The 19,485-nt window shown below is 44.5% G+C and overlaps 3 protein-coding genes across 4 annotated transcripts in view; 1 reads left to right on the top strand and 2 right to left on the bottom strand.

Moving 5' to 3' along the window:
• Nucleotides 1–17,171, top strand: part of FKBP1B (FKBP prolyl isomerase 1B) — a 27,173-nt gene extending 10,002 nt beyond the window's left edge. Inside the window, exons 4-6 of one of the 2 annotated variants that reach the window (XM_022574333.3) lie at nucleotides 292–12,386; nucleotides 13,830–14,858; nucleotides 14,975–17,171. In XM_022574333.3, coding sequence (XP_022430041.2) covers nucleotides 292–420 — 129 coding nt within the window. In that variant the 3' untranslated portion in view covers nucleotides 421–12,386; nucleotides 13,830–14,858; nucleotides 14,975–17,171. Of the gene's footprint in view, nucleotides 1–246; nucleotides 12,387–13,829; nucleotides 14,859–14,974 lie in introns of those variants that run through there. The other variant, XM_022574334.3, reaches the window with a different exon arrangement.
• On the bottom strand, nucleotides 4,388–12,179 carry SF3B6 (splicing factor 3b subunit 6). Its single transcript, XM_022574331.2, has 4 exons — nucleotides 11,995–12,179; nucleotides 9,286–9,404; nucleotides 4,834–4,972; nucleotides 4,388–4,659 (listed from the first exon to the last, which is right to left on the bottom strand). Exons 1-4 carry the CDS (start codon nucleotides 12,022–12,024, stop codon nucleotides 4,570–4,572), a joined length of 378 nt encoding a protein of 125 aa, XP_022430039.1. The 5' UTR covers nucleotides 12,025–12,179; the 3' UTR covers nucleotides 4,388–4,569.
• Nucleotides 12,366–19,485, bottom strand: TP53I3 (tumor protein p53 inducible protein 3). Its single transcript, XM_022574335.3, is given in 5 exon segments — nucleotides 12,366–13,032; nucleotides 13,816–14,012; nucleotides 14,918–15,130; nucleotides 16,306–16,573; nucleotides 18,715–19,485. Coding segments are annotated over 5 exon segments (993 nt in total). The 5' UTR covers nucleotides 18,847–19,485; the 3' UTR covers nucleotides 12,366–12,849.

The following is a 19,485-nucleotide window of genomic DNA, read 5'->3' as shown; positions in this document are numbered from 1 at the left end:
GTTGGGCCATTCACTAATTGAATAACCAGCAGTGTTTGTTGGATGAATGAATTTGAGACCACTTTGTAGAAGTTATTTTCCCGCAGTCAAGTCTCTGTTAGTCTGAGGCACAATCTGCATTTGTTACACAACTCTTAGCATCACTTCAATGTGCCACGTATAAAACTCATCTCAGATCTTCAGAGTTACCATGAGGATGGTTTGGGAAAATGCCATAGTTATCTTACCTTTTTCTTTTAAATCAAGCTGGGTCCTCTTTCTCCTCTCCCCATCTGCCCCCATCCCTGCTAGATGAGCTTGGGGCAGAGGGCGAAGCTGACCTGCACCCCTGATGTGGCGTATGGAGCCACGGGCCACCCCGGTGTCATCCCTCCCAATGCCACCCTCATCTTTGACGTGGAGCTGCTCAACTTAGAGTGAAGGCAGGAAGGAACTGAAGGTGGCTGGAGATGGCTGCTGCTCACCCTCCTAGCCTGCTCTGCCACTGGGACGGCTCCTCCTGCTTGGGGCTCTTGATCAGTGCGCTAACCTCACTGCCCCAAGGCATTATCCATTCTCTCTGCCCAAGTTGCTCTGTATGTGTTCCGTCATTGTTCACACGCATCTTTGCTTGAGGAAACTTCAGTTGCAGATTGAAATGTTTCAGGTTGTGCATTTTGCGTGATGCATGTAGTAGCCATTCCTGATCACAGAACAGATTTCTTGTTCGCACAATCTACACTGCCTTACCTTTACTTAAGCCAGACACACAAGGTGCTCAGACATGAAATGTACATGGTGTACACAGAGGGACTTGAGCCAGTTGCCTTTGCTGTCACTTTCTCTCTCAGAAATTCTGCTGACTTCAACGATGTCCTTTTTGGAAATGATATGAAAAATAAAGGCTCTGTGCTTGACAAATTCCTGTCCATCCTTATTGAAGGTAGAAAGTGCTTTAAGGACCACATAAGTCAGTTGCCCTTGGGAAAAGAGTGGAAAGGAGAAGTAGCTAGGAGAGTGATAATAAATACAGAACAGTTTTCCCCCACTATCTGAAAGTAGAAAGTAGAGCATTCCTATGAAGCCTTTTGTAAGCTGAAATGGTATAAAGCGAAGAAGCAATTACCTGAGGGCACATCTTGCTTACGGATGCATGAAATAAATCGAGATAAAAGCACAGATGCTCACAGACACAGTTCAAAGCTATGACAGCTTGATGCCGAGATGCTTATCCTTGGGGAAGGAGCTTGGTGGTGTCACTTTCACTCCTCAGGGTTCATACTGCCTCTATGATGGCTCTGAACGCTATTTTTGCTTTTCTCCTTTTTTCATAAAAGCAAAAATCCTTTCTGGATTTCTTTCGTGCAGCAAAAACAGGTACTCCTGTAGGTCTTTCCTAAAAGTGAATTAGCGTGAAGCAAACTTTCGAAAAGCAGCGGATACTTGTAGCTCCGACGTACCTATTGTACTTGCTGGGCCTTGTTCTATTTTTAATTTTTTCTAATTTTAAAATAAAATTACCACCAATCCTCTAAGCAGCCCCACAAGGTAGGTTATGACCTGCCACTCACCTCACAGGCTCAGAATTCCCCTCTGAGTAACTAAAGGAATACATTGTGCTCAAAACCCACAGTTTAGCAATCAAATGTGGGATTTGAAACTTTAGGTGATCAATCATGAAATCTACATTTGGACTTAGAAGGATGAGCTCCCTTCTTGGAAAAGTGCATTTTGTGCACGTAAAGAAATGAGGGTGTGTTAGGCCTCAGAGCCACACACTAACTCACATTAGGAAGTTACTTTTGAAAATAAATGTGTGCTTATTTTCATGTAGATTTGCTCTAACTTTACAGTGGGGAATTACTTCTGAGAAGAATGTATGATTTTGAACTTGTTTCCACATATGCTGCTTATTTTAATCTACATTTATTATAACTTACAGGACTTTCCAGTTAGGTTTTACAACCAGCCTGCTTGTTGATATGCGTTAGTGTACATCAGGGGAGCCTGTGGCAATGTAGCTAAGAGATTTTTCTTTTAGTTGGCATGGGTGAGAAAAGCTTTTGTCCACAGTCAGAGTTATTCTGTCAGCGATGTCTTGGAATTGTTTCAAGACTGAGGGAGGGGCAGGTAACAGGTAGTTAGTTTCCTTCATAGACTCATTGATAACACGTCACATGACGACACATGTGATATGGGGACACAACATCTTGATTATTTTATGTATCCCTTTTGTCTCCAAGAAGTCCTGGCTGTATTCCCCTGCTGAGGACTGAGGAGTTAATGAAGATGCAGTGCTTTAAGATGCAGAAAATGAAATGAGAAAGGGGCTGCTTTGCTTCTAATCACCAGTCCCTGTGCTCACCTCTGCAGTGGGACCAGACCAGTCAAAAGGTGCTGCACTCATTCCTTTCTGGGGGGTTTCCTTCAGAATGTCTTGGTTCCTAGCTTTCCTCAATGATACAAATGTCTATAATTTCTCAGAACTCAGCCTGTATAAAAGACAGTCACGTTTTCTGCTGTGACACCAATAGGATAACTAAAAATAGCACCAAGGACCATTTCAGGTGCCCATTATGGAGTCACATAAAAGATCTCAGTCTAGAGTATTTATAGCCAACGTGGTAACAGGAGGCTCTAAGAAGAGGTGGGGGGGAAAAGCAAATACCTACTGGCTAGCACCTGGAGAGGATATGATGCTAGGCTTCCCAGGCCCTGCTTTACTGACACTCTTAAAACTGCGCCTTCAATGTCTGGTGCAGAGGACTGATTGTAGCTATGTCCTCAGCATTTTACTACACACAGACATGGCATAGAGCAGAGGCTCAGTATTTGTCCACTGAATTAAAGTTCTTGTAACATAACTGGAACAGGCTAAAAAATTTCCAAACAATTAGAGGGCATTTTTTTAAACTCTTAACTTCAGGTCATGAAATTCAACTAACAGATATATTAATCAAAATGACAGACCTGCCGTAACTGTCAGTAGAAGGAATTTCCCCTTTTATTAATTTAAAACAACTTATACTAGGGGCAAGTCAGTCTGCCATTTAGACAAATCACACTATAAGTCTAATTTGTCGTCCCCTTACAAAAGTCTTTTAGAAAATTCTTTTTCTATTTGTAAATACCTAAAAGCACACTGTGAATTACAAAAATTAGTAAGAAACTCATAAAAACATTCACAAGAAAATTACAGCTGTGGCTCCTTTGTCATCTTCCTGCCCTTATAGAAATGACTTTTTCTACTCTTTAACAGTGCTTTCAAAAAGCACTCAGACATAATTAATAAATAAGACAATTATTTCTTCATTTTCAATAGTAGGCTTTGAGAAGACAGTACAAAAAGTATATATAAAATAGCCCATTTTCTTACAGTAATGTTAGATTTGAAAGCTAAATGCATTTAAAAGTAGAATAGGCTTTTGTCCATTTAAATGATTCAGTGCTTGTACCCTTCAAATTGATTTTGGGTTATAGTTATATACAAAACAATTAGTCCATGTTTTTCCATTTGGCCCATGCCTAAACTATAAAAAGAAAATTATAGCTATCTCCTCCAAGCTGCTGAGCTATGATGAATGTGGTAATAACCATACTATTTCCACGCCATGGGAGTCTGTGATTATAAGAATAAACATTAAGTATTTTATTTATGGCAAAGATAAACTGTGAGCTAAGGTCCAAAATATACACAGACACTTACTAACTAAAGGGAAAAGTACATAAATACATCTTAGACGTGTAACAACAAATAGCACTACCCAAGCAGCTTGCTCTCACATTTCTAACCATGTGCTGTCATCTGAATGACCATTTCTAGAATAAACCTGTAAGGACAAGGGTACCCATACTGACAAAGGTACGTTGTTAACTGTAAAGCAAGTATTCAAGTGTACTCATGAGGCTAGTAACTAGCTGATGTAAAAAAGCAGCTTTTGGACTTCCCCGGCAGTCCACTGGTTAAGACTCGGTGCTTCCAATGCAAGGGGCTCAGGATCGATCTCTGGTCGGGGAACTAAGATCCCAAATGAGGTGCGGCCAAAAAAGTATTTAAAAAAAAAAAAGTAAAAAGCAGCTTTTTATGTAAGCATTTTATTCATTCACTCAACATGATAAGCTTTGGATCTGCGAAGTGGAGATAACTACACCTTCACTAAGTTGTTATGGAGATTTCATTATTAATAGACATTCAATAAATAACAATACTCTTAACAAGTTCCTTTGATGGCTAAGCACTGTACTGGTCACTGGAGGCATTAAGAATATCAAAAGGTCCCCATCCTCAAGAAACTCAGTCTCTAGGACCACCTACCACTGAACAATTCTTGATATGGTTCAAATGCTGTTTTATTATTTTTTTTCTGGTATAATACAGGAGGAGAAATTTTAAGATAAAACACTGACATGTTTTACAAAAAGCTACAAGTTTATTAACATAATATATTCTAAAATATATCAAAGTTTCAAGGAGGTCTTTTTGAATCTCAAATAAGAAATCACAACATTCACTATTAGTTAAAAAAAAAAAAGGGTAGTGGTAGTCATTCATGGGTTTTAAACAGTCCAAAATGAAAATGCAGAAAACATTTACTTTGGTGGATCTGTGTTGATGCCGTATTTCTCCTTGAGAAGCTTCAACTGTTCTTCTTTCTTCTTTGTGTCCATCTTCTGAAATGCCTGAAAATGTGGTAAGCACCAAAGTTAACAGTTACCAATCTACAGTCAAATGAATTTCACCAATAGCAGTAGCTAGAAAAGAACTCAGGGTACACATCTCCCCTAGTGCTGGTACAGCTCTCTACTAACTCTTACATGGGGTCCCCACGTGATGAGAACCATGGCCATACTTACCCTGTTGGCATTATAGTACAAAACCACAAGGTATCTGTTGCAAACATTGAATCCTGACAGGTGATCACACGCATTCTTGGCATCAAAGATGTCTTCATAGACCACATAAGCTGTTCCTCTAGTTTCAGGTGTGTTCCCCCTACCGAGTTGAATTGGACTTAATTAAAATACACATTTACCTGAAAACCATTAAAGGAAATACATACTATGGACAGGTATGCTGGATAAGCCTATAATTTCTCAAAACATGTAATTTTTGTTTTTATTTTAAGTAAAATAGCTCAGGTTAAACTTACTGTTATATCAAGAATACTAATATGGCTACTAAAGCAATAGCAGCAAAGAACTAGCTTGAAACTTTCAGTTTTCATGTTCACTGCTCTAGTCTTTCCTACTTCTCATACTAAGAATCAATTTTCAGTTTTACACTGGAAAGTATGCTACCTTAGGAGTGATAGTTGTGATTAGTCAGCAGTGTCTAGAATGGGGTTTTTCTTACTATGCATTTATGCAACAGAACCAATACTTTAGTTATTTACCACACTAGTCCCTTGTTTCTAAAGATTCTGATTTTCTCCCTCACTCTAATTTTAGTTCCAGTCCTTAAAAATAAGACAACCTCGGGATCTCCCTGGCAGTCCAGTGGTTAAAACTCCAAGCTTCCACTGCAGAGGGCATGGGTTCAATCCCTAGTCAGGGAACTAAGACACATACCACACAGTGCGGCCAAAACCACCCCCCCAACAAACAAAAAAACCCACAAAAAATCTCCATCAATGTAGGGGACAAAAGTTTCTGGGTAATATTTTACTAAAGTTTACCAAATCCATAAAAATAAAACCATTTTGTGTCTGTAGAAGGAGCTGGGGTTGGAAGGAAGCCCCTACCAGGAAGATAGCAAAATTATAAATGATACACAGGAAAACAGCAACCACCATCCTTTATGGCCAGGAAAGGATGTCCTCCAATGTAAAGAGCCAATGTAGTTTCTTACACTTTTCTTAGAAGATTCATCGCTTGCTTGCTTATGTATTTATTTATTTATTTGGCTGCACCACGTGGCATGCGGCATCTTAGTTCCCCAACCAGGAATTGAACCTGTGCCCCCTGCAGCGGAAGCTCGGAGTCCTAATCACTGGACCACCAGGGAATTCCCCCAAGATTCATTGCCCTTTTAAAACAAGAGTCAACTCCCAACTTTCACACATTCATTTTTAATAATATCTGCACTTTTATGCATTACACAGCCCTGTGTAGCTGGAGAAAAGGGCTGGGTCTCTGGAGGGATTGGGTTTGAAGTGTGCTTGTTGGTGGGGTTACCTGTGAGCCAGAGCAGAATGCTGGAAGGTGGCTGGAAGTGGAAAGCGGAAGCTGGATCTCACTCATGGATATGGGGCTGCTTCTTGTGTAGGTGTTCCTTGCCACCTCCTCTCCTCACCTCACCAGCTTCCGTTAGGGGAGGAGCTAGGGAAGTGTGAGGAGCAACAAACTGCAGGTGGCAGATGGCCATGTGCTTGTGAGTGGGGACAGCTGGCAGAGGTCCCATTCAGCTTATGCTCCAGTAAGCTAAAGATGGATCCCCTTTCCTCCATCTGTGTTCTATCCACCCAATGCAACTGCAGAATAAGGTTTATTAACTGCCACAGTCCCTGCAGAGGTTCAAGGAAAGGCAGTGGGCCCCATGGGAAGGGGAGGCACCTGCCTAGATTTGATCTAGGATGAGACTACAGTCTTGGGCCCTGGTCAGAGCTTGTGCTTCCTGTAAAAGGGGATGGGATAGGTATAGGGCGCCGGGTGGTTGGAGGGTGCCAGTGTCATCAAACACTCTCACTTTGTCAGGTTACATGGGCCTGATGAAAAATTTTATATTCTTTACTTTCTGCAAATAATCTAACAACTTTTGGACTTTTGACTTTTAACCATTTTCTAAAATGCTTTAGGTATGAAAATTGGGACTACCCAAAGGAAAAAAAACACTGTCCCAAAGATTTTCCCAAAAAGTCTACCTAATTTTTCCTTCAGAATAAAACCATAAAAAACTCAACAACAATTTAAGTTCCTTAAGGGCAAACATGACCTTATATTTGATTTTACTCCCACAGTGCTATGCATTCAGCAAGTGCTAATAAGCATTTGAAGGGTGGAGATCTACTTTCTCCTATTAGTGCTCTCACACATCTTTTCTCCAGGAAGCTAACAGAACAAATCAAAACAAAACAAAAGCATCTCTCTTCTTTCCTCTTACACCTTCTTAGGAAGTAGAATAGGGAGAGGCGTTAATTCCATTTTAAAGACTCTCCATCTCAATTTTAAAAAGCGGTACTGATGAACCTAGTGGCAGGGCAGGAATAGAGATGCAGACGTAGAGGACAGACTTGAGGGCACGGGGCTGGGTGGGGGGGAACTGGGATGAAGTGAGAGAGTAGCATGGACATATATACACTACCAAATGTAAAATGGCTGGCTAGTGGGAAGCTGCTGCATAGCACAGGGAGATTAGCTCGGTGCTCTGTGACGACCTAGAGGGGTGGAATAGGGAGGGTGGAAAGGAGGCTCAAGAGGGAGGGGAGGGCTTCCCTGGTGGCGCAGTGGCTGGGAGTCTGCCTGCCAATGTGCGGGACACGGGTTTGTGCCCCGGTCCGGGGGGAATCCCGCACGCCGCAGAGCGGCTGGGCCCGTGAGCCATGGCCGCTGAGCCTGTGCGTCCGGAGCCTGTGCTCTGCAACGGGAGAGGCCACAGCAGTGAGAGGCCTGCGTACCGCAAAAAAAAAAAAAAAAAAAAAGAGGGAGGGGATATGGGGATATATGTATACATATAGCTGATTCACTTTTATTGTACAGCAGAAACTAGCACATTGTAAAGCATTTATACTGCAATGAAGATGGGAAAAAAAAAAAAGACTCTCCATCTCAAGCGCCCCAGCCTCTAATTATCAACCTAATATCTTGATCTCCACATTGTAATTTTAATTAAAAACATGTACTTGCTACCTACTATATGTTAAGCACTGAGTCAACATTATTTTCTTGATTGGTGGTAAAAGCTTAAAGTGAAAACAAGAAAACCTAATCATGTAACTTAACCTCTCTGAGCTTTAGCTGCTTCATGTGTCAAATAGTGACATCAGGCTCCATCACCTGTCCTACCTTACTCATGGCTTTAATCAAAATCAAAGCACCGAGAGTCTACTACATGCCAATTAAGGTGACCAATTGTCCTACATGTGAGGAAAAAGCTGGGCAACTTGTCTAGGGTCACATGGCTAGTAAAAGGGCCTGCAGTAGAATCTCGTCTCCTGAGCCCCAAGTCAGGGATTCTTCTGTACACTATTCTTGTATGTCTAGAACAGGAGTTCTCAACCTAGAGTCCATGTACCCACTGAAATCACTTGCAAAACGTTGTGTGTATTCTGTAGAAAGCGTCAAAAGCTTTTATCAAATATGCAAAGGGAGTTCCTAAAAAGGACAGCTGCTCTATAACACTTCATTTTCATCCCTGTTTGAGTACCAATGATGATATATTTCTAGCTCTTGGTTTACTTTTTGGAAGGATAGTGATCATTGTAAAGGAGAGTCCTCAAGATCTCAGAGTTCTAAAAGCCACGGAGGAACTCTCAAGTCATAAAAGAAAATGTATTAAGAAAGGGATATTCCAATTAAAAATAAAAAGCTTAGAAATCCTCTTAGATGGACTCAGGTAATTGGCTTATGTATACTAGTTAAAATGACAGCAGCTGTGGTACTGTGTAGAGGTTCAATTTAGAATCAGAAGATTTTATCACTAAATAGCTGTGTGAAGCTAGAAAGGTACTTTACTCTCTAAGCCTTAGTCTCACCTGTGAAAGAGACACTCTCACCTCCACACAGGGCTGTAGTGTTGGTGATGCAAACAAAAGCACCTATTACAACTGGCATATAGCAGATGTTAAACATCATTTGAAGGTATGAACCCCAATCTTTAAATTAAAACATGGATTTATGTTATAATTATTTTGCCCTATACTTTTAAATCTTCAATAGAAAGCTATAGTTGAAAAAAAAAGCCTTTTTCTGTTACTTTTATATCCCTTTGCACAGCTTATTCAGAAATTCTGGAATCAGTAAAGGAGATGGTGAAGAGTGTTGAGAGAGTTAGAGTTAATGCATATAAAAACCACAGTAGAGTACTTCTTAACAAATAGTAGGTATGTAATAAATGTTGGTTCTTTCTCTTCCCACCCATTCCCCTCAAACCACTCATTACTACTTCATGCTCTCTATAATTTCACAACTACCATTCCTGGCTCTCACTGAGCTGGATCATGAGGGTCTCTGTAGGTACTTTTCCCTTGGTCTCTAGGCTCTTGGTTAGGCCCTCTGTCAGCTATAATTCTGAGATTATAAATTACACAATCATTTTTTTTTCAATCATTTTCTTTTAAATGACATTTCAAATGTCTCAGTAAGACTCACACTCTGATTTGACGAATAGGTCCATATTTCCCAAAAATATCATACATTTCTTCAGCCGTGATTTTGTAGGGCAAATTTCTTATATACAAAATTCGATTTACTTCAGGTGGAAGTCGAATCTAAAATGAAAAATATAGTGTTGTCACTATAATCAGAGGCAGGAGTGCTATCATTTTTTAAAAAATTCTCATAATAAATTCTAATAAAGATGATGCATAATTTTTATAAGCCAAGAATAAGAATTATAATCTGATATTACTGAAAATGGCACGCTCTTTGGAAAAGCATTGGTTTTAGGGAGGACTATTAGTAGGAACTAATAAGGGGCTACTACAAAACCCAGGTTTACAGTCACTACAGGTAAATAAAGATCTCCAACCTCATTTAAAAGTCCTCAATGCCACAGACATGTGTGGGACAGAACAAGGGAACTGTTCCTGTTTGCTGGATAATAAAACTCGCACTGATGACCATTCTCGGGTCTTCTCAGGAACTTGTTCTATCGATGATCTCTTTCTTTTGAATTTACAGCCTTTCCCTCACCATTGGCTTCTTTTATTACTCACGTGAGCAGCTGCTTATGTACTCCCAACTGTTACACAAAACAAAACACTTATTTGGATCCCTCTTCATTCACTCAAATATTTAATAAGTGCCTTCGTTAATACACCAGGCAAGGCAAGGTATTAGGATTACAGAGTGGAGGAACAAAGACAAGTTTTCTGCCTTTCCTGAATTTATCAGCCCTCTATTTGCTATCCTATCTTGCTCTTTTTTCTTTTCTCTCAGTCAAGCATATGAAAAGAGGCAGGTTATACTCACTGCTTCTTTAGTTCCTAACACTCATCAGCCTACCACAATCTAGCTCCTACTCCAGCACGCTGATGAAAAATGCTTTTATGCACTAAGACCTTTCACTTGCAGTGTTCTTTTTTTTTTGCATTAAAAAAATTTTTTTTGGAGTACAGTATTCAATTCTCATCAACTTAATTTCTCTGAGGCTTCTGACACTGTTGACTATTACGTTTTTGACCTTTCTTGACACTCTTCCCTTGGATTCCTCCTAACTCTCTGGCCAGTTGTTCTCAGTCTTCTTTGTCATTAAAATAGGCTCTTCCACAGAGTTTCACCTTTAGACTTCTTTTCTTGACTCTCTGTATACTCCCCTTAACTCTACATTCTCTTAACCACACACGTTTTCCACACTGAGTCGATGACTCTCAAATATGTATCTCCGGTCCAGATTTCACTCCTGTGCTTCTTATTAACATACTTAATTACATACTAGACATTAATTTGCTCAATAACTATTAAACTGGCAACTACTTCAGGCATTAACCTAAGTGTTGTATAAATGGAAGAATAAGATACTTATTCCCTGCCCTCAAATGGTGACAAATGGTAAACAAATAAGTACAATAAAGTTTTAGACTTTCAGATTTAAGGTTAAGTTCAAATAGATGATAAACACTGTCAGACAATCACAATATACATCTCCAGTAAATCTGCTTTCTCACTCTGCAAGAGACTATATCACATTTTCCCTTCTTTCCTCAAACCTTACCATCACCACTCCCTCTAACATCCGAGTTGAGCTGTATCCTCTCTTCCCTGCTCATCCCAGGTGATAACCTTGGCTCTTGTTTATTGGAGAAAATAGATGCGACCAAATGGTAAGTACCTTATATTCAATATGCATTCATGCATATCCAGCCCCTTTCCCTCTTATTGCTATGCCAACCCCTCACCTGCCCCAAACTACTCCTGAACTTAACCCACCTTTCTCCTACATCATCAGTTTCTCCGGCTCTACTGGATCATTCCCATTGGCATACAAATACAGCTTATACCACACATCCTAAAAAAAGTTAACTATCATCCAATTTCTTTTCTCCCTATTTACGAGAAAATTTGTGGAAAGAGCTGTCTCCATTTTCTCAACTTCTACCTTCTTTTCATCCCACCGCATCCCACATTTCATCCACTGAAATGATTATCATCAAAGTTACCAAAAATCTTCATCTCACTATATTTAACTGTCTTCACCTTACTGTACCTCTCAGCATCTTAAGATTTGACTACTCTTTCTCCTAAGATAATTTTTCTTAGGTTTCCATAACACCGCGACTCCCTAATATTACAATGTAAGCAGCAGGCCTTTCTGTTTTATTCTAGGTATCTCCGATACCTAGACTAGTGTCTGGCACATAGTAAGTGTTCAATAAATATGACTGATTTATTGTATCCTATCTCTCAAGTCTGGTACATACTAGGTGCTCAAAATTATCACTGAAAACATTAATGAAGGATCCAAAAAGCTCCATGATCTGAGGAGACTTCCAGGTTCCAGCTGCCTGTTAAGCATAAGTTATTTATTGCGGACTCATCTGTGCTACCGACTTTTAGGCCGAGGAGAAGATCCTGACGCCGGGTCCTCGGTGCAGGTGAAGCAACACAGGCTGTTAACACTATCACTGACACTAGGATAACAGACTTAGAGGAACTCTCAAAAGGGGTAGGGGCGGAAGTGTGGCTCAAGGGGCACATCCCTAAGGACCGGTCCAGGATGGAATCCCCCCTGACAGGTCAGTAACTTCTGGGCTTCCCCGCCTAGGGGACGGAGGAAGGCCAAGAATGCTCTGATTACGCCAATGAGAAAGCCCAGCAGCGAAGTGCTCCCCCTCCTCGACAGAAGTCCCAGACACTCACGTTCGCTCTCTTGGCCGCTTGCATCGCCATCTTAGCAGGCTGATGAGGTTACCGCAGCAAATACGTGAATTCCTCCACACTCCTCAGGAGCTCTCTCAGCTTCGAGTGCAACACGGCGTCAGACGCAAGACATCGACGTCCAGACCCCGCCGGAAGCTGTTCTAACACACCGGAATACCACCGTCTCACGCCGAAACGTGCTGACGTAGTCTCCCCTCAGGAAAAGACTCCAGGGCAAAACGGGGCTGAGAGACTTAAGAGGCCGGAAGGTTGAAAGGCGGGACCTGGGCTTAAGAAGGGGCGGTGTTCCGGTCGCGGAGGCCCAGAGCAGCGGAAGCTGGCAGAAGGGGGTGGAGGCTGAGGAGAGCTGTGAGAGATGGGTCTGCGCCTGGGTGAGTTGCCGGAGAGGGCGGGGACTACAGTGGGGTCCGGGCTTGCGGGGCGCGCGCTGCTGTGCGGGGGACGCGTGGGTGTGCCTGGGCCCCTGACAGTGCACTAAGACGAGCCTGCAGGGTTCTGGCTGATTGGGTCGTGGCCGACGCTGTACTCCGTACCCAGAACCCCTGGCGCTGGCTCAGCCCCCAAAGTTCAGCATCAGTTGACCGGGCCTCTTCTGTAATCTCCTCGGCGATGCCAGTCCCGACTCCCACCTCACCCCCACCCTGACGGACACAGTCCACGCGCCACTCTTTATTTCCTTAGACCGGCTTTGCACTGATCATTTGAGGCTGGGAGAGGAATAGGGGATTACAGGCGAGCCTGGTGTAGCACCCGGTCGCCTAAGTACTGTGAATTTTCTCCAAGTTTGCTCTTGGAAGACCTGAGGTAGCCTTGTCCTGTACTGCCCCTCCTCCTTCACTGGGGCAGCTCCAGGACGACTTTGCCCACCTTCTTGTTAGTCTCCATGTACGCATGGGCTTCTTGGATTTCAGTTATGGGGTAGACTCTGTCCAGAACCGGCAGTAAACTTTGAGGGTTCCCCGTGGAGAAGTGGGGCAAAATTTGCTCTGTGAAAGCCTTCACCAGCATCTGTTTGTACTAAGATAAGGAAAAGGAGACCATCAGCCTGGACAGAGGCCTTACCTTACCACTCCCCACCCTGCTTAGTCTTTCTGCTTTCTCTGAAACTTGTACACATCTGAAAAGTCACACAAGGGTATGTAATCCCTTCACTACCAGCATGTATGTGCATGTCCCTAGATTTGTAAGCTCTGTTCTGTCCCAGATAAAGACCAAAGCTTGGAGAAAATATTAGTGTCACTGAAAGCTGAAGGGCTGTTTTTAAATAAAGACTTCAAGCAGGAGGCAGCCACAGACAGGACTTAATATAAGTTCAGTTCAAAAGGGATGCTTAACCTCTGCTATCCCCCCAGCAGTTGTGAAACCCTGTTACGAAACTCCCAAAGCTGGCACCTGCTGGAATGCCACACAGAAAAGATTTCATGAATGTATCATCTGTTAAAGGTAGAAGCTTACTAACCTTACTTACCTAAGAGGCTTTCTTAGCACACTGAGAACAGTTCTGCCTTTGAAAACAAAGTCTTGGAACTATTAGTATTTCCTAATATGGTCAATGCTTTGTTCATTGTTATAAAGTTTACATAATACATTACCCTCTTTCCAAGATGTTGAGGCCTTTATCAACCAATTTTAATTAGTTCTGTGAAATTAGGTTACCTATTTATACACAGAGGGGCAGGTTTCTATTAATACATAGGCTCTCTAACTTAATATATGATCTTACTTTCTCAGGATTATGTGAATGAATCACACTTTTATGGATAATAGTTAAATCACATTTTCTTTTCACCCATCACTCACCTTTTTGTCCCTAGATCTTAGCAGACTGGTGATCAGACTTCCTCTTTTAAAGAGTATCTTTGAAAACAGAGGCCCACTGATGTCAGCACCTCCCGTCAGACCATAGAGAATCCAGCGACCATCAAGAGCCAGGCAGTTGACATTTTTCTCCCAGTAGGAGCCGCCTATGCAGTCTAGAATAAGGTTGACTCCAGCGCCTTTCACATGAAACACAGATATGTGATGCTAGTCAGACACAGAAAGCTTGGTGTGAAATAAGATTACGTGGTATATTTGTGGAAATATGGGTATATATAAGTACAAGTGCAAGCAGTAAATCTGTAGGTTGGAATGCAGAACATTGCTTATAGAAACATGGTTGTAAATGGAGTTTAGTTGGCTGAACTCTATTATACATGTGTGATATTATACATGATCATATTTTATGATCCCTGCCACAGCAGGAGGGAAATGGGGCAGCACCATGATCTGGTATTTCCCCTGACCTCCATGTAAGTAGAGAACCCACTGGCACCCAGGGGAATAGGGGAGATCCACCCCAGGCTGCAGGACAGGCTAGTCCATATCTAAGTTATCAAGTGTCTGAGCTGGGTTGCCTGAATCATGGCCTTGCTAGCTTTGTTTTCATCTCTCCTTTTTGACTCATGTGGAACAATGGAAGGGGATGAGCCAAATATATGCAGATTCAGTTTCAGAATATAGAGGCATACACATCTACTCACCCACTTAGGGAGCTACCTACCCAAGCCTACTCTGACCAGCTCCAAACTGGTTTCTGCTCCATGCCTCCTGTTAATTCACTGCAGAGTGGCTGGTTGGGAAAAAGAGGTCCTGAATAATTCCAGGCCAACTCTGTGTGATTATCCACTTTCTAAAAAGCGTATGAATCATATCACTTACAAGAATGCACAGGAAAGTCATCTTAGTCCTAAATACTGCCTGCCTGTCTCCAGTGGTCAAACACCAGAGTACTAGAATTTGGCCTGGGTAGTTGTTGTGCTTTTAGCAGAGGGAAGACGGATCCAGAGGCAACTCTGAGGCTGGTGAGGATTTTATTTAATCATCTCTGAAACTCCTGCTGAATTGCAGAAGCTTTATTTACCTTTGCTGAATTTCAGTGTTGCTTCAGAAAAATCCTCTTCTTTGTAATTGAATCCAGCAGCTGCTCCAAGCGTTTCTGCCATTTGAAGCCTGTGCTGGGAGCCGGCTGTGACCAGAGGAACAGCTCCAGCCATCCGGGTAAGTTGGATGGCAGCTGTGCCCACACCACTTGCTCCTGCATGGATTAGCACAGAGTCTCCAGCCTGAACATTTCCTGCGACAGAAAGTACAGGAACCATTTTCTTTGCTTTGCAACTGCTACACATTCTCCACATAGGCTTATTCTACCATGATCACCTGGCCCTGGGACCACCAAATGCAAATCTCTGGCTGTTTTGAGAGAACATATTGACTTTTTGTTTTACTGCCTCTGGTCAAAGTGGGAAACAACTTTTGGAAACAGTTATTAGCAGCCACATCCATAATCTCTGCTCTACCTGTGAAATAATAACAAAACATATCTCTGACCTATACCTGAATGAGTAAGAACAACCGCCATTCCCACTGTCACTACCTGAAGCCAGCCTGTCTACAGTCTGAAACTGGCCTCCAGCTGGTCTCACAAATCCAGGCCCCACACACAGCCACCAGGCTCCTTCTGAAATGGAGCTTCCATTGTGTCACTTTCTCCTCAAAATGTCAAGTGGTTCTTGATTGGCTTTCGTGTCAAGTCCAAATAGCCTGCCATTCAAGGCCACCACAATCTAGTCCCAGTCTCATCTTTCATAAATTACAGTTGTCATCCTTCACTTCTGAGTGAAGCAGCTGATCTCACCTTGACCCTCTTAGGCCACCTTGGTATGCCATCTGTCCATCACAGCTCTGCCACCCTTCAAGGCCTTCTGTTCCAGAAAGCCTTCTTGGACCCCCTTTGCCCACACCAACTTTTCCCATCTTGAGCTTCTGTTGTAGTTAGAGACAGGGCCACCCTTCCAAACACTGTGGTTGTCTTGCCAGTTACACTGAGTTCCCCAAAGCCAGGGGCCCTCATGTAAGCCCTTTGCTGGCCTCAGTGGGATTGGGGAGGAATTAAAGAGTTGATTGAATGGCTCCTTCTGCTGTGCTAGGGCTCCCAGAGAGAAGCTTAGCCTGACTGAGAAGCTGGGACTACTGCTGCGCTTACCGTGTGAAGATGTGCACAGGCCTTTCATCCAGCGCTTTCCAGGTTTTCTATGTGCTAACCATAATTTTCAGCCTCAGTATTGCTGCACAGTATGAGGACCTGATACTACTGATGGTACAGTAGGCTGAGGTGCTGGGGTTGGGTGTGGCTCAGTGGCCAGATCAAAGCTGCCCTGCAGGACTGCTGGGTTCTGAGGTGGCTGAGTCATGAAGCAATTGAACCATGCTGTATAGAGTAAGCATGAGGTAGGGTGAGGTGGTCCTTACCCAAGAGGTGTAACAGCTGGGAGGCGGTGAGCCAGGCCTCTGGGATGGCGGCAGCCTGGGGCATGGTCAGTCCTGCCGGGATGGGCATGAGGAGCCCTTCGGGGACAGTGACATACTGGCCCCCGCTAGGCAGCAGAACTATGGCTGGGTCCCCAATCTTTCAGTGTCCCTGGCAGCCAGGCCCCTGCTCTGCCACGTGTCCAGATGCCTTGAGTCCCCAAATGTTGCTGGCTCCTGGGGGTGGGGCATACTGGCCTTGTCTCTGCAGAGAAAGGGTGCACTAAGTAGTAAACATGATCAGAAGTCTGTGTGTCACCGCCCCTGGCCCTCTTCCCATAGCCCCTTTTTTTTTTCAAGACAAAGTTCAGGGTAAAGTTAGGTGTTTTTTTTTTTTTTTTGCGGTACGTGGGCCTCTCACTGTCGCGGCCTCTCCCGCTGCGCAGCACAGGCTCCGGACGCGCAGGCTCAGTGGCCATGGCCCACGGGCCCAGCCGCTCCGCGGCATGTGGGATCCTCCCGGACCGGGGCACGAACCCGTGTCCCCTGCATCGGCAGGCGAACTCTCAACCACTGTGCCACCAGGGAAGCCCTAAAGTTAGGTTTTTTAATTCAAGAAAAATGAGAGGAGAGGTGATTTGTTTCATGCAAATAAGAGACTGTAGGTCCCATAATCAGTGGATGTCTAACTGGTAGAGTCCTTAGCTATTTCTCTCATCTAAACCCCTTGTTTTACAAATGAAGAAACTGAGACCTGGGCAGGGAAATGCCTCGTCCAAGGTGGCAAAGCAAATTAATAGCAAGACTGGGAATAAAACCGTGGACTCCTTTTCTTTTCAATTTAATTAAATTAATTTTTTTATACAGCAGATTCTTATTAGTTATCTATTTTATACATATTAGTGTATACATGTCAACCCCAATCTCCCAATTCATCACACCACCGCCCCCGACCCCCCACCCCCACCCCGCAGCTTTCCCCCCTTGGTGTCCATACATTTGTTCTCTACATCTCTGTCTCCATTTCTGCCTTGCAAACCAAACTGTGGACTCCTTAATGATAGTTCTGATATATCAAGTGCCAGGCTCTGTACTTGCTCAACACAGTCCTCAGAAGCCTTCAATCAGATGCTTGAGACCAGAGGGATGAACTAGGAGTGTGCATCTGAACCATTTGATGAGCCTTTTCAAAGTACACATGCCTGGGTCCTGGTCCTATTTATTTTGAATAAGTGCCTCCTGTGATTCTGGTGTACATTTCTTAATTCAAAAAATGCAGCTGGCCTAGTTTAGTGCTTCAAAAAGAAGTCAGAAGAAAATTCTTAGAGTACTGCCCCCTGCCAGCTCTGGGACCCTCAGAGTGGAAAGAATACAGACTTTGGAGCCTTAAGACAAAGACCTCAATTTGAGTCACAGTTCCCCTGGTTACTAGTGTGTGCCCTTGGGGGGGCTTCCCTGGTGGCGCAGTGGTTAAGAATCCGCCTGCCAATGCAGGGGATACGGGTTCGAGCCCTGGTCCGGGAAGATCCCACATGCCGCGGAGCAGCTAAGCCCGTGCGCCACAACTACTGAGCCTGCTCTCTAAAGCCTGCGAGCCACAACTACTGAAGCCCGTGTGCCTAGAGCCTGTGCTCCACAATAAGAGAAGCCCGCCCACCGCCACTAAGAGTACCCCCCACTGGCCACAACTAGAGAAAACCTGAGCGCAGCAACGAAGACCCAACGCAGCCAAAAATAAATAAATTAGTGTGTGGCCTTGGGCTCATTGCTGAACCTCTCTGACCCTCAGTTTCTTTATCTGTCGAATACAAATGGTGAACAGGGCTGCCTGAGGAGTAAAGGAGATAGAGCAAGGTCTAACACTCGCGCGCGGGAGCACACACATACACACACACACACACACACACACACACACGCGCGCGCGCGCGCGCGCGCTCGCCCAGTCTCCTTATCTGCAAACCTGAGCAGACAATGGTTTGATGCAGGGTGGACTCTGCTGTGCAAACACCCCTGTATTTTGTGTAAACAACAGAGGCTAAGTGGTTGTAGTTTCAGAACCCCCAGCACGCATGATGAGCATTAATGGTAGTGCCTTAGGTCTTTCCTTCATCCGGTGAATGTTTATTTTCATTTATTTATTTTTTTTTGCGGTAAGCGGGCCTCTCACTGTTGTGGCCTCTCCCGTTGTGGAGCACAGGCTCCGGACGTGCAGGCTCAGCGGCCGTGGCTCACGGGCGTAGCCGCTCCGCGGCATGTGGGATCTTCCTGGACCGGGGCACGAACCCGTGTCACCTGCATCGGCAGGCGGACTCTCAGCCACTGCGCCACCAGAGAAGCCCCTGGTGAATATTTATTGAAGAACCTGGAGTCCCGCCCAGTCCCAGCCGCTGCCAGACCCCTGGGTATCTGGAGTAAGTCCGCCCGGTTCAGGGCGCTGGCTGCCACCTTCAGGAGGACTTCACCCTCCCCTGGGCTTGGCTTGGCCACTTCCTTCAAGTAAAGGTTTTCTGGTCCTCCGGGCTTATCAAAGTGCACAGCTAACATGTTCTCTGAGGACACAGGGTAGACCGAGGTTCTTTGAGGGGCGCAGCGACCCCTGCCGGCCAGCGGCCTCCCTCAGTCCGTCCGACCGCAGCCCCCTGAGCTCCTTCCCGCGGGGCCCCTGCAGCCTCCGGACCGACCCCACGCGGAGGACACAGGCTGGGACGAGGTGCAGAGAGGATGGCCGTGCGGGTTGGCTGCGGCGGAGCAGGAAGACACTGAAGAGCGTCAAGCCAAGTTTCATTCCCTCCGAGTTGGAATCCCTCGCCCGCCAGGGTCACTGGAGCCCGTGAAAGTTATTTACTTGCTCCGGGTGGCCCCCTTTGCTGCTCCAGGTGACGCGGCGCGCTCCTGCGCCCCCTGCGAGTCCTCGGAGCAGAATCCTGGAGCAGTGGCGCTGCCTCGGCCACCACCACAATGGACGGCTGGACTCTGGGTAGTGCAAACGGTGGGGCTGACCCTCCCCTTCTTCCTTCGCCTCCTTTCCCTTTAAAATGCAAAGCTAGTGGCGGCAAATCAGATTTTCTTTAACTTTGAGCCTCTGGAATCTAGTCTTTCTCTTGGTTTGGCGTGAAATGCTGTTCCAGCCCTCACTTTGAGAAAACTTTCCTCTCTCTAGGCAGCAAGACGCGAACTCTTGGC

The sequence above is a fragment of the Delphinapterus leucas genome, chromosome 13 (genome assembly GCF_059928025.1).
Source record: "Delphinapterus leucas isolate spDelLeu-1000000601 "Yukka" chromosome 13, BTC_Dleu_Yukka2, whole genome shotgun sequence".
In the NCBI taxonomy this organism is placed as follows: Eukaryota; Metazoa; Chordata; class Mammalia; order Artiodactyla; family Monodontidae; genus Delphinapterus; species Delphinapterus leucas.
Note: the sequence above shows the minus strand (reverse complement) of the source record. Positions and strands in the feature narration are given on the sequence as shown.

What these genes read in the sequence shown, in the direction of transcription:
- SF3B6 (XM_022574331.2), bottom strand. Translation starts at nt 12,024, where the DNA reads ATGGCGATGCAAGCGGCCAAGAGAGCGAAC. An exon ending in AAGCGGCCAAGAGAGCGAAC is followed by an intron (nt 9,405 to 11,994) that starts GTGAGTGTCTGG and finishes TTTTCATTTTAG; the next exon opens with ATTCGACTTCCACCTGAAGT. An exon ending in CCTATTCGTCAAATCAGAGT is followed by an intron (nt 4,973 to 9,285) that starts GTGAGTCTTACT and finishes TCAACTCGGTAG; the next exon opens with GGGGAACACACCTGAAACTA.